This window comes from Octodon degus, unplaced genomic scaffold, assembly GCF_000260255.1.
Source record: "Octodon degus isolate 3935 unplaced genomic scaffold, OctDeg1.0 scaffold00016, whole genome shotgun sequence".
Lineage (NCBI taxonomy): Eukaryota > Metazoa > Chordata > Mammalia > Rodentia > Octodontidae > Octodon > Octodon degus.
In genome coordinates, this window is record NW_004524592.1 from 8,653,480 (window position 1) to 8,666,935 (window position 13,456).

Sequence of the window (13,456 nt, forward strand, 5' to 3'; positions counted from 1 at the left end):
AATCTACTGAAAGCCGCTAGAGAAAAGAAATGGATGAATTCCTGGAAAACACATAACCTGCCAAGACTCATAAAGAAAAAGAAAACAGAATCTCTCAACAAAGAAACGCTTAGGAACAGATGGCTTCACTGGAGAAATCTATAACACTTAACACATTAACACCAATCCTCTAAAAATTCTTCCCAAAGAAATGGAGGGGAAGGAATACTTGAAAGATCATTCTTTGAGGAATCTATTGCCCTAATACCAAAGCTAAATGTACTATTAAAAAAAAAGACAGTATCCTTGATAAATTCTATAATGCAAAAATCCTCAAAAAAAATATTAGCAAGGAGAATTGTATACACAAAGGATGAGACGCCATAATCAAGCGGGATTTTACTCCTCGAACACATGAAAATCAACACAATACACTATGGTAACAGAACAAAGAACAAAGACCACATCATCATCTCAGTTAATGCAGAAAAAGCATTTGGCAAGACTCAATACAATTTTCATGATTTAAAAACAAACTCATAAAAGTAGTAACAAAAACTCATTTCCAAATGCTCCAACTCAATTATCTCAACATAATGAAAGCTGTTAATGAAAAGTCTACAGCTAAAGTAAAACACCAAATATGATTTCTCTAAGATCAGAAACAAGTTCACAATGTCTATTCTGGCCACTCCTACTCTACTGGAATCCCACCCAGATTCTCTATTTAAAGATGGCCTGATATCATATATACAGAATTCTAAAAATTGCATACATGTACATACATACACATATACACACAGGCATGAGCATGTACAAATGACTGGGAATAATAAATAACACTAAATTAACTGGTATAAAATCAACACACTCGGGCTGGTGAGATGGCTCAGTGGTCTAAAGCACCTACTTAGAACAAGCTTAGCAAAGCACAGGGACCGCGGTTCGATCCCCCAGCACCACATGCCAGCCAGCCCCACCACCTGGTGGGCTGAGCTGGCCACACACACACACAAAGTTCTTTAAAAATAAAAATAAAAAAATAAAATCAACACACTATAATCAGTTGCATTTCTTCACCAACAATGAACAATTTATAAGGAAATTAAAGTCCATTTCAGTTATGGACTTTAATAAAAAAATAAAGTCAAAAATAACATCAAAAATAATTATGAAGTATTTAATTACAATAAAAACTACAGAAAGCTGATGGACTAAAAAACACATAAAGAGAAGCAGATCCCATGACTTAATATTGTTAAAAATGCCAATACCAAAAACAATCTGTAGATTCAACAAAATTCTATCAAAATCTCAAGGATATTTGTTGTACAAAGTCTGAGGGCTTGAGAATCAGGAAGGCTATTCATATAACTCCTAGACTGCAAGTGCCAAAAACCCCAGACCCAGAAGCTCTGATTCTGATTTCCAAAGACAGAGGCTTTAGCTGGGAAGGAAAGAGGGAGGGAGAGGTAAAAGGACAAAGAAAATGGGGAAGGAGGGAAACAGGAGAATGGAGAAGGGGAGGGCAATGAGGGAAAAAGGGAGAGGGGGTGGAGGTGAGGAATCAGAGAAGGGGGATAAGGAAAGAGGGAGGGGAGAGGAGAAAAGAGGGAAAGGAGAGAGGAAAAGGGAACGGATGGGGAGAAGAGAGGGAAAAAAAAGAGTAATTTGGTCTTCACATTTTTTGTTCATTCTAGCCCATCAATGTTGGTGATGTTGGTGTTTGAAGGTCTATCCATTCAAATGCTAATCTACCCTGGAAGGCCTTCAATGACTTATCAAAAAAAAAAAATATTTCACCAGGCATCTGGCATCTACTAATCCATCAGACTGACACAAAATTAACCATCTGTCTTAGTTATTTTTCCCTCATTGCTGGGATAAATACCTGACACTCAAAATGAAGAAAAGATTTAGTTTACAGTTTGTGGAGGCTTCAGTACATACTTCACTGGCTTTAAGGCAAATGGCAACTGTACTAACAAATGCTGTACCAACAAATCCAAGGTGAGAGTGGAGTCACTGCTGTGACTAAACCTGACCATGTGGATTACAAGCTTTTGGGAATGGCTTATGGGAAGAGGTAGGAAAAGTTCAAAGATGTCACCTACAAGAGAAGTGCTGGAACAGCTTCTGTTTTGTTTGGCAAATTCCGGTCAGAGCTCAAACCAGAATGCTGACAAAAATCCTGCCTGGAAAGACCAGGCTGGGGATGTCTCTGCTGGGAAGAAAGACCGTATTGGTTGCTGGACTGCGGGTGATTTGTGTTATGACTCGGCAGAATGTTTGTCTGCATTTTGCTCCTGTCCAGAGACTTTGCCTGAGACCATGATTAAGTGCAATGGACTAGTTAATCTTGAAAAAGCAATGTCAAAGCAGCAAAATATTGGGGCAGTGGCGTGGTTGTTGTTGTGGGGTTTTAGTCAGATTTATGTTGAGAATGAAGAGCAAAGAACCCAGCAGGATGATTTAAAATGTTGTGAGTTTGGCCAGAAAGAAAGCTCCAATAAAATTGTGGAACACCAAGATAGAGCTGAGAGGATCTCCATTGCTGAGAAGCAACAGGAGAGTAGAAAAGATGTCCTGAGGGCATCACAGGAGGTGACAGGTTCTCACCCTGGCCATGGGCTCAGCAACACGGACTCCCACTCACCAAGGCTAAATCGGCTACAGCCACTGCTGAATGCCCAATATCCAGCAACAGAGACCAATACTTAGTCCACGATATGGCACCATTTCCCAGGCTGATCAGCCTGAGACCTGGTGGCAGGTTGACTATATTGGACCACTTCCATCACAGAAAGTATTGTACTTTGTCCTGGCAGAGACACATATTCTGGATATGCATTTGCCTTTGCTGCACATAATACTTCTGCCAAAACTACCATTAATGGACTTACACAATGTCTTATCTACCGCCATGGAATTCCACACAGCATTACTTCTGACCAAGGAACACATTTTAGAGCCAAAGAAGTAAAGCAGTAGGCTCACACAATTTCCTGGTCTTACGTTCCTTACCATCCAGAAGCAGCTGGATTGAGAGAGAAGTGGAATGGTCTTTTGAAGACAGTTACAGGGCCAGCTGGGTGGTAATAGTTTTCAGGGCTGAGGTAAGGTACTTCAGAAAGCTGCATATGCTTTGAATCAGCACCCTGTATATGGTACTGTGTCTCCCATAGCCAGGATTCATGGGTCAGGAATCAAGGGGTGGGAGTAGGAATGGTACCATTCACCATTCCCCATAGTGATCCACTAGCAAAATACTTGCTTCCTGACCCCACAACCTTATGTTCTGCTAGACTATAAGTCCTACTCCTGGCGGGGTAGGGGGGAGAGGATTGTATCAGGAAGCACAGCAATACCATTGCACTAGAAGCTAAGATTGTCCCCTAGTCACTTTGGTCTCCTCATACCTCTGAGGAAACAAGCTAAAAAGGGAGTCACAGTGTTGTCAGAGGTGACTGACCCAGACTATCAGGGGGAAATTGGATTATTACTCCACGATGGAGGAAAGGAAAAATATACATGGAGCGCAGGAGATTCCTTGGGGCGCCTGTTAGTATTGCCATGCCATGTTATTAAAGTCAATGGGAAATTACAAGAATCTAATACAGGCACAATGATAAATGGTTCAGAGCCTTCAGGAATGAAGGTATGGGTTACTCTGCCAGGGAAAAAACCAAGACCTGCTGAGGTACTTGCTGAGGACCAAGCGAATACAGAATGGGTAGAAGATAGTTCTAAATATCAGCTACAACCCCATGATCAGCTACAGAAAAGGGGATTATAATTATACTATTTTACCCCCATATATGGTTCCATTATAATATGGACAGATTTGGTACTAGACTTTAGGATTATCAAACCTGTGTTAATGTTGAAACATAAGCATCAAGCAAAGAAAACTTACCTTCTATTTTGGCAAGGGTATTAGTGTGTTTCCGTTTTATGCAGAATAGTTGTAACAATATCAGGCGTAATTATGTGCATACCTCTGTATCTGGAGACTGGCTTAAAGAAATATGTCTAGTTGCCAAGTTGACAAGGGATGGACTGTAGTGATTGATACATTGTGTCAACTTGGGTGGATGACTCCCTTGATTCTGGGCTGTGGAAGCCCCACCCTGCAGGGGAGGGACCACCCTGGGGTGTGACAGGCCCACCTGAGTGACTCAGCTCAAAAAGACAATATAAGAGGCCTGAGGAAGGCATCTATGTTCCACTTTCTCTGAGGAACTTCAGTCTTTGCATTCGGCTTGGACTTCATCGCCTGACTTGCAGCACAGACTCTTTGGTCTCCAGCTTGGATTCTTCAGCTTTCCGTCACACTCTTCAGCTTCCATTGCAGTCTCTTCAGCCTTCTGTTGCAGACCCATTAGCCAACTAATAGAGACTTCCATGGAGCACTGAAGTGAGCTTCAGACCTTCAGACTGAATCCTTCAGCCTCAGGTATGCAGACGCCCTCTGCACACTTCCTCATCTGACTCTGTGGCTGACCGTCGTAAGCCAATCTTGTAATTCCCAATACAACTGTACATCTTGTGTTAATATCTGCTCCTTATATCTAATATACCATCATGCAAACATCTGTGGAAGGATGAAAGGATAGTACATACAAGAGTACACCATTCAGTCTTAAAAATAAACAAAATTCTATCATATATTATAGCACAGATGAACCCTGAATTATGCTAAGTGCAATTAGTCACAAAAAGATAGCACATGATTCCACGTATATGAAGTATTTTAATCAATTCATAAAAGCAAATACAATTGTAGTTATCTGAGATTTGGTAAAGAGAAAGAAGAGTTATTTCATTGTGAAAAGTTCTGGAGATCTGTTTTACAACAATGTGACTATAATTAAGACTACTAGATTACACACTTAAAAATAGTTTAAGATAGTTATAATTTTTACTACAATAAAACTGCATTTAAGAATAAGAACAAAGCAAAACAAAAACCTTGATTTCTACAAACACTAACCGGGGAATTTTACAAGATAATTTCTAACACAGAGAGTTCTGGGTCAGTAAGGACTGGAGGAGAACTTGCTGTGCCTCTTCCTTAGTGTGCATTTCTTCCATCCTTCAAGAGAAGAGCAGAGAACCTGTAAGCCAGAGGCACCATCCCCCCGCCAGGCTGTAACCTCTCTGTCACCCTGCACTGCTCTGCCACCAACTCAGCCACCTGTGAAGCACACACAGGGCAGTCTCTCAACTTAACGACTCTCACCTTGGTCCCCACAGATCCAGGTAGAAGGCAAGTCTGGGTCCAGCTTCAGGGAGGATGAGATTTGCCTCTAAATGAGTAAGATAAATTGCTATTTGACAGAACACTCACAAATTCTGTCAATCTTGCTTAGACAAGGGCTTGACTCCCCCTGAGCATACTATCCAGAAAGCTGAAACACAGGGAAAAAGGGAAGAGTGATACAGCCATGCCTATTATGGGCCAAAATGAATGCAGGATTAACTTAAAAATGTGAATCCTTCAGATGGAAAAGGAAGAGTAAGAGAATGAAAAGGAGTCAATACCAACAAATCAGGAATTTGGTTTATGCATCAAACGACCTCTCCTTTTGTTAACTTCCCCAAGGAGGCTCAAAACTGAGCAAAAGGCATTCACTCAGGACATCTCTTATGTCTGAGAAGCTACTCTTGTTTCCCCACAAACCACTCCTATTCTTAACCTCCTTTGTACTCTGGAATTCATTATTTGATTTCAGGTAACACAAACACATCTTATATCTATCTAGCAGGTTGGGAGCTGTATTTCTCCTGTATCATTTTGGAGAAATGGACACTAAGGAAGTTGTACTGAAATCTTTGGAAGAAGAGACTGTCCAACTCCAAGTAATCATTTGATAGAACCAACAACAAATGTACCACGTTCCTTTTACCAGGATCCACTACACTGAACTTGTAAAGTGAGTTCATAACTGCTAAACTACATGACTTCTATCCAAGGCCCATCAGAATAGCTCTCTGGAGAAGGCCCCTAACTACATTCTCCCCTTCACTGACCCTTCCTAGCTCTGAGCAGCTAGAATGAAATTTCACCTGTTTCCCAACAGCAGTTAGGGTTAGCTCTTCAGAGGGGACTATTAACAAAGAACAAAGTTATGTAGAAATTTTCAGGCAGCCAAACAGGGACAGGCCCTTGAGGAAGTCAATACAGAAGGCGAGAACACAACAAAACTACGACTAGAGGCGCATATGAAGGCAAGCCACAATGGCCAGAATTGCAACTGTGCTAAGGGACAAATAAAAATTTGAAATTATTACATTGTAACTGACATCACTCAGTCCATTAAATCCAAATATGTATTAGAAACTCCTATGGGTGACCAGAACATCTGGACCCATCCCTTTCCCAAAATGTCTGTTTCAGATGTCATAGATAAGCCAAGGTTAATGATGTCAGCCATACACCCTTATGTGCCCTGCTTCCCTACTAAATCAATGTTAGCTTAGAGGCTATATTTATAATATCGGGTATGTATAGTTTGATCCATGTTGTACCCATCTGATGATTTTGCTGTACAAAACATTCTTGGAAAAATGACCTTGGTAGCAACCCACTTCAGACCTCCCAAAGAACTATTCCTATTCCCCAATGAATCTCTCCTACTCTTTTTTTTTTTTGAGGAACGGGGGACTGAACTTGGGCTCTTGCGCTTATTCTATTGAGATATTTTCCCAGCCCTTCCCAACTCTTAAAAAAAAAAAAGTCCATAAATTCTAGCTTATTGTAAGTCTTCTTTATTTATAGTACAAGTCTCTAAAAGGTCAAGGTAGTTGTCTTTTAAATAACAGGTCAGGTATATAAAACAACTGGAACCAGAGTAGAGAAATATATACATTATTATACAATAAGTACTTTCAGTATTGTTAATTGAGCTTTTCATATTAAGACTATTATGATTTACAATGTTATTTCTCCAGTTTTAAAATTCAACCTGTCAAAAGACATAATGTACATTTTTTTTACAAAACTGAAAGCAGTATTACTAAAACTGCTAATGATTGTAGTTTTCATTTTGTATAATACACTGCACCCGTGTTACAAAAATGAACAGAAAAGGCATTGCACAAAATGTTTTGAATACTGCAGAAATTAGTGTTAACATGTAAGAAATAATAAACAGCCCAAGATTTCCCACTGGGCTCATTCATAAGTTTTCACCCATCAAGCTAAGCCAACTTTCGACAAGTGGATTATTTTCCATGGCAGTTTCATAAAGCCCACTGCTAATGAGTAAAATGCAAAAAAAAAAAAAAAAAAAAAAAAAAAAAAATTGATGACCACAATGCCATCACAAAACCTGATGCCAAGACCCTACAATTTACAATACTAAGTAAGAGCCTAAGCTAGAAAACCACTCACTGCTGAATCAAGAAAAAATTATAAAGACATTCTATAGGAAATTTTGAGTACCTATAAATTCAAAGTATGTAGTAGGTTACAAAAGAGCTTACAACAGCTTGTTCTCCTTATTTTTCTTAGGCTGATAAGAAAAAGGTACTGGCTATTTTTTAAACTTTTTGATGGCATCAAAAAGTATCACATTTACAAATAAGACTTTTACACAAAGCAACATATTGACACAGCTTTCTCCTGCTATTATTTTCAGAGTTCATATTGTATCCTACAGAAAGAAGTATTACGTTTTCATCCTCATTCATAATTTATTACCATTAATATCTCTAGGTCTTAAAAGGAAATTCAAGAGAAGAAAATAGTCATTCAATGTTTAAATTGAGTAGCATGGTATTTGAAACACCTTATACATAAGTAGTAGCCTAAACAAGAATTCTACTCAAAACAAAGAGTAAAATTTGTATTTCTTCTTCATTAATTCAATCTACATATCCATTTTTTCCCCCACATATCCATGTTTAAAGGCCAGACCACCTCTGTGAAGCAACAACTCTTGCTGAAGAATGCCTAACAATAAAATTATGAAAGAGGCAGCAGGCTCTAAAAAATTATTTTTCAAGTCATGGGCAAGGGAAAGAGAAACCAACAAACCATATTTTTATCAAGAACTAGTCTCACAGAGCTTTCCAATTCTGCAAATGATAATGAAACTAAAAAGAAACTTCCCAATTACAGCTGTGAGTAGGGGGACACTTTCTGTTTCTACAGAAAATGAAGAGGATAAGTAACTCTAAGGATCCTGACACAAAAAACAATGAAAAAACAAAAAACTGTTGGCATTTCAATTCAGACACAACATCCATTGTTCCTCTGTATGTAAAAAGTTAATAATGTTCTACCCATCTTTCCCTTCTAGTTTCTGACATTAAAACTAAAGTCAGTATTCTGTGTACCTTCAAAAGGCACATATGGGGCAAGGAGGACAATCAGATCTGTCTTAACTTGTTGGTCAATTTGCCTTAGTTCAAAATTATCCACGTTTTTAATAAGCAACAAATACCAAAACACTGCCTTCATTCTGCAAAGCATACTTTCTAAAATGTGTCATGTACTTATTATGCTGTATAACTAAACACATCCAACTATTTTTAAGTGACAATTAACATGCTATTCTTGGAAATCTGAAAACAGTATAATCCTAAAAACTATGAATCCCCTAAATCAGTCTTGTTACAGAAGAACTCAAGAGGAAATATTATGAGGCTATAGTACTATTTCCTCAAATTCAGTACTTCTTTCTACTTCAACTCCTTTTTTTTTCAGTACTATGGATCTAACTCAGGACCTTATGCTTGCTAGGCAGGCACTTATACAGCTGAGCTGCATCCCCAGAAAATTCAGTACTCCTTTCTAAAGTGAGCACAATTGCTGACTATTAAATAAGAAGTTCCTTACTATGAGTAACTATCAGCAGGTTTCAGCAGCAAAACTGGTCTATGTGTAGAAATTAGAAAACAGGACTTTCCATATTGGAAATAAATGCCACTTAATACTGAAAGGTATTTTACCCTTATAAAAACTAATCAAGTGCTCTCTTCTCACCCAATTTCTTGGGTTGGAACTAGTTTCTTTTTTATATCAGAATTCTTCCTTTATGGATTCAGCAACTGCAGACAATTACTAGTGAATCCTTTACTATGTTTTCCTGAAAAGGAGAAGGGAAATCTATTATATAAGCATATGCAGAGATATAACTACACAAGAGTTTGAAACAAGTTTTAAAATGCTGAAGAGGGGATTAAAGTTAATGGATCTAGCTTCTTGCACCCATAAAGATAGAATGTTGAAGCACCAAACATGCTAAAAACCAAGGTAAGCTGGAAAACAGAACATAACAGGATTCCCAATATATGTTAAATTATTCAGTAAAACAAAAAAGGTCAACCTGTTTAACTGGCCAATAATGGAATAAATCAGAATGTTTCTGAAAGTTTCAGAAATCCTGATAACATGTAACATTAAATTATTATTATATATGTACCACAAGACAAATTTAACAGATCCCCAATATTTTAAGTAAAAAGAATGTCTCAAATATGAAGCCAGGGTAGTCACAATCTATGATATGTATAGTTTTCTTCTCCAAACACTTACATTGGCAAATAAGACATCATACATCTACTCACCTCTAACCTTAACCCTCCAAAATGGATCTGTGTTTTCAGCCTAAATGAGAAAATATTCACACAACTTTCTAATCTATAGATAGCTTATTCACAGGTATCTAAAAAAAGTGCAAATCCATGGAGCCTTTTACCCTTCAGTTACAGACAGTCTTTAAAGAGACACAGAACTAAAAAGGCTTTTACACACAGTGGTAAAGTGATGAAGAAATACAATTATTTTGGTCCTTGTTCTTGCCCTCTTTTCTTCACAGTCCATTTCAGAATATATGCCTGACTTCAGCAACTGAGATCCAGTCCTGTCCAGTGGTCTGGTACCATAAGAAAATACTTGTCCATTGCTTCACAAAACCTAGTCCTATACAACTCTGGAGAAACCACAGTTGGCATTTTACCTACAATTATGAAAAATAAAAGGGGGAAAGCTGTTACATATGTAATTGACTGAGCAACTAACTTTAGCCATATGTTTCTTCATATAAACTACATAAAAATACACATACCACAGAACTCTAATGTAAGGGGGCATAATCTGCTGTACCCCCTGCACTAGACAGGGCCTTCCCTGGTATCATGTTTTATTTCAAAAAATGAGTTACTGCCTAGAGATAAGACATGTCTAAAGGCACAACTGAAGTGAGCAGTGCTTATTAAAGAACTCAGAAGATACTAATCTACAACAACCTCTTATTCAGAACCTCTGATTTTTTTCTTCTAAATTATTTTAGGAAGTGGCATTCTAATACAAATTTAAGCCTTCCATTTCCCTATGTACAACATTCCCCTTATTATTTTGTAACTCTGGAAATAAAATCAAGACAACTACATGAATTTTACAACTAAAAATAGTATTTACTTCTCAAATTTTAATTGATAAGGGGTCATGAGAATAGACTACGCAAAATAAAAATTCTGCTCACCTTGGCCTCCTAAAATTCCTGTTGATTTTACAACCATCTCAAGCTTTTTGTCCCATGTAAATGTTCGAATATAATCTGGAGGTGGAAAGATGAAGGCAAAATTAGCAGTAAAGTTATGTTAATAAATATAGGCAAATAACAGGAGCAATGATTATTACTACTCTTTTTACTAACTTTTTGCTGAGTGCTGGCTGACGATATGCCAGGTGCTACCTTAAGAATTTTGCCCACCCCATATTTGCTTACTCCTCACCACAAATTTACTTTGGTACCGTGGTTCATGCACTTAATTCTTTCCACAGTTCTGGTCACACATCGAATTGGTCAAGAACAGAACCAAATTTCTCAATAAGGTCAACACTGAACCTAACCACTGAATTTGATTTGGTTCTCATCCAATCCGGTTTGTAACCTGAGGTACCACTGTACATATTTTTGGTAAAGACAATGAAAATAGAAATAAAAAAAAAAAACAGAAAAGAAAGAATTAAAGTTGAAAACTATTTTCAAAATTTCTAATGAAAGTTTGTAAAAATATTCAATGTCAGATTCAACAGAATTATAAAGACTGTATGTGAGGTTTAATCATAGACTGAAGGAAGGGTACACCTATTAACTTACCTATAATTCCAACTACCAGCTCATTGCTAGTGTCATCTCGCCCAACCAGCAAAGAATAATCGATAATAAGGTGGCTAGAAAGGAAATGAGAGTCGCTATGGATGGCAGTCCTCAGCACGGCCTTGGAATGTGAACGAATATACAGGGGGTTGTCTCGAACCATCTTCAGAAGATTTTCATCCAGCAGGACTACATCACAACTCTCTTTTCCTGTGTCAGTTTTCACATTTCGATTCCTAAGTGAGCCCTTCAAATCAAAAACCTAGTGAAAGAAATTTCTTTGTTATTTATGTATGAGTTGGTACACTAGGTAATGTAATTAAAAAAGCAAAAAGACTTTACAGTCACTGTTATATCATAAACTTTATGTCATTAAATATATTGTAATACAAGTATATCATATGAAGCTATACAAACATATGCAATTACTAAAACATTTTAGGAATACTCTGCTCAAGTTAATCAATTTAAAGATACATTAACAAGCAACTACAAAAATTTATCATTAGATCATACAGCAGCATAAAGAAAAGATTCAAACAGTCTTAAAAACTTAAAGTTTTGATACCAAAACTGTTCAATTATTTACATTTATGGCAATGTAGAATTAACAGCATGACTTTAGGAATATTTAAGTAGGAAGAGCAGTGAATTCAAAGACCACAGAACTTGAGGACCAGTATGAGGCCTGGAGCATAGTCTGCACACCAGGGCTGTCCATCAACTCCCAGCTCAAGAAGATGATAAGGAGCCAGTGTCAAGATGACAAGCAAACAGATCATTAAGCACAGTGTAGGTTCAGCTGATGTTTTCCTCATAAAAGATGGTCTCAGTAAAGAAAGAACACCGGGTTAATCAGCAGTTTTCCCAACTCTGTACAGGCTGAGAAAAGCTCTAGGGTCAGTAGCCTGAAAAGTACTGTTCAAGAATAAGCTAGACTGCCCTAAAATCAAGAATAGCTGTGTGACTGATACACCAGGAAGAGCACTGCTCTGGAATAATCTAGGCCATGCTGGGGTCACAAACAGCTGTATGACCCTGATAAAGCACTTCAATTCTCTGAATCTCAGTCAATTTACTTTGAAACTTGAATGTATTCATTTCAGAAATGTTTTTCTAAATTTTACTCTGTCTACATCTTGTATCTTTCACATTTTAATATTTGTCTACAATTTTTAATTTGCTATATAATTATTATTGATTTTCAATAAAGTTAATAATGAGCTAAAAAAATTTACTTTTAAACTTAAAATAGTAGAAGTAAAACTACTCTCTTATTCTACCAACTATGTGATTCTAAAGTAACAGATATATTAAATTTTAGGACTAGCCCATAATAATTTACCTTTCTTCAGTAAATCAAATATTAAATCTCACCCAGTAGCCAGAGTTTAATGTTAACTATATAGTAAGATGAAACTCAGATTTATTACCTCCAAAAACTAGAAATACAAAAGTCCCCAAAAATGAATGCTTCACACAGTCCAATGTGCTTACCTGTGCCATCTTTCTCCCATAGAAAAGATTTTCCATGACAAGGAGGTCTAACTTCTTCTCAGTGTTGTTCTGAGAGTTCTTATAACCAATTCTATAAACGCCAAGAATTTTGGCCAAGGCAGTAGGCCTCTATCAAGGAAAAAGAGTAAACTTTACCAAAAGAGATTATTTATATAATTTGATACCAATTTTACATGATATGGATTATCTATGTAATAAAAATAAAAAAAAAAACCCTGATTTACTATTGATATCACCAGCCAGGGGATCATGAAAGAAATTCAAACCCTTGACCTTCAGAAGTACAGTAACAATATCAATAGAAATATTAATTAGACAGACCCTTAACATTCTCCTCTGGGACAATCCTTCACAGCAAAAAACTTCTATTATGACATAATTTTCTCTAAAAACACTCAATAAACCGTAATTTTTTTAAAAACTAGGCAATTCCTTTATAATCTTATGGAGTGGAGGTCATTATTCAGTTAGCTGACTGAGGTGGGCCATTGGTCTCACTTTTTCTAGTTAAAGGAGACAACCCATTTCTTAATGTTTCCAATTTCTATCTGATCAAAATTAAAACTTAATATGTAGCTAATTTTATCAGGTTTTAATATTTTAAATTGATTTTCATCATATATTAAAAGCAACTTGGGGGACTGGGGAGATAGCTCGGAGGCATAAGCACCTACCTACTTGGCAAGCATAGGGCCTGCGTTTGATCCCCAGCCCCACATGCCATGCCAGCCCTGGAATACCAGGCATGTGGCACAGGCCCCAGAACTGGGCACAGTGGTACACACCTGTAATCCCAGTCCTTGGGAGGTTGACACAGGAGGAGGAGGATCACTGTGAGTTTGATA

The 13,456-nt window shown here is 37.4% G+C and overlaps 1 protein-coding gene across 1 annotated transcript in view; it reads right to left on the bottom strand.

The window, feature by feature from the left end:
• Positions 1-6,744: 6,744 nt before the first annotated feature.
• Positions 6,745-13,456, bottom strand: part of Pikfyve (phosphoinositide kinase, FYVE-type zinc finger containing) — a 122,143-nt gene continuing 115,431 nt past the window's right edge. Inside the window, exons 37-40 of the mRNA XM_004626718.2 lie at positions 12,591-12,719; positions 11,094-11,355; positions 10,473-10,547; positions 6,745-9,947 (exon numbers count right to left, since the gene is read on the bottom strand). Coding sequence (XP_004626775.1) covers positions 9,832-9,947; positions 10,473-10,547; positions 11,094-11,355; positions 12,591-12,719 — 582 coding nt within the window. The 3' untranslated portion in view covers positions 6,745-9,831. The remainder of the gene's footprint in view (positions 9,948-10,472; positions 10,548-11,093; positions 11,356-12,590; positions 12,720-13,456) is intronic.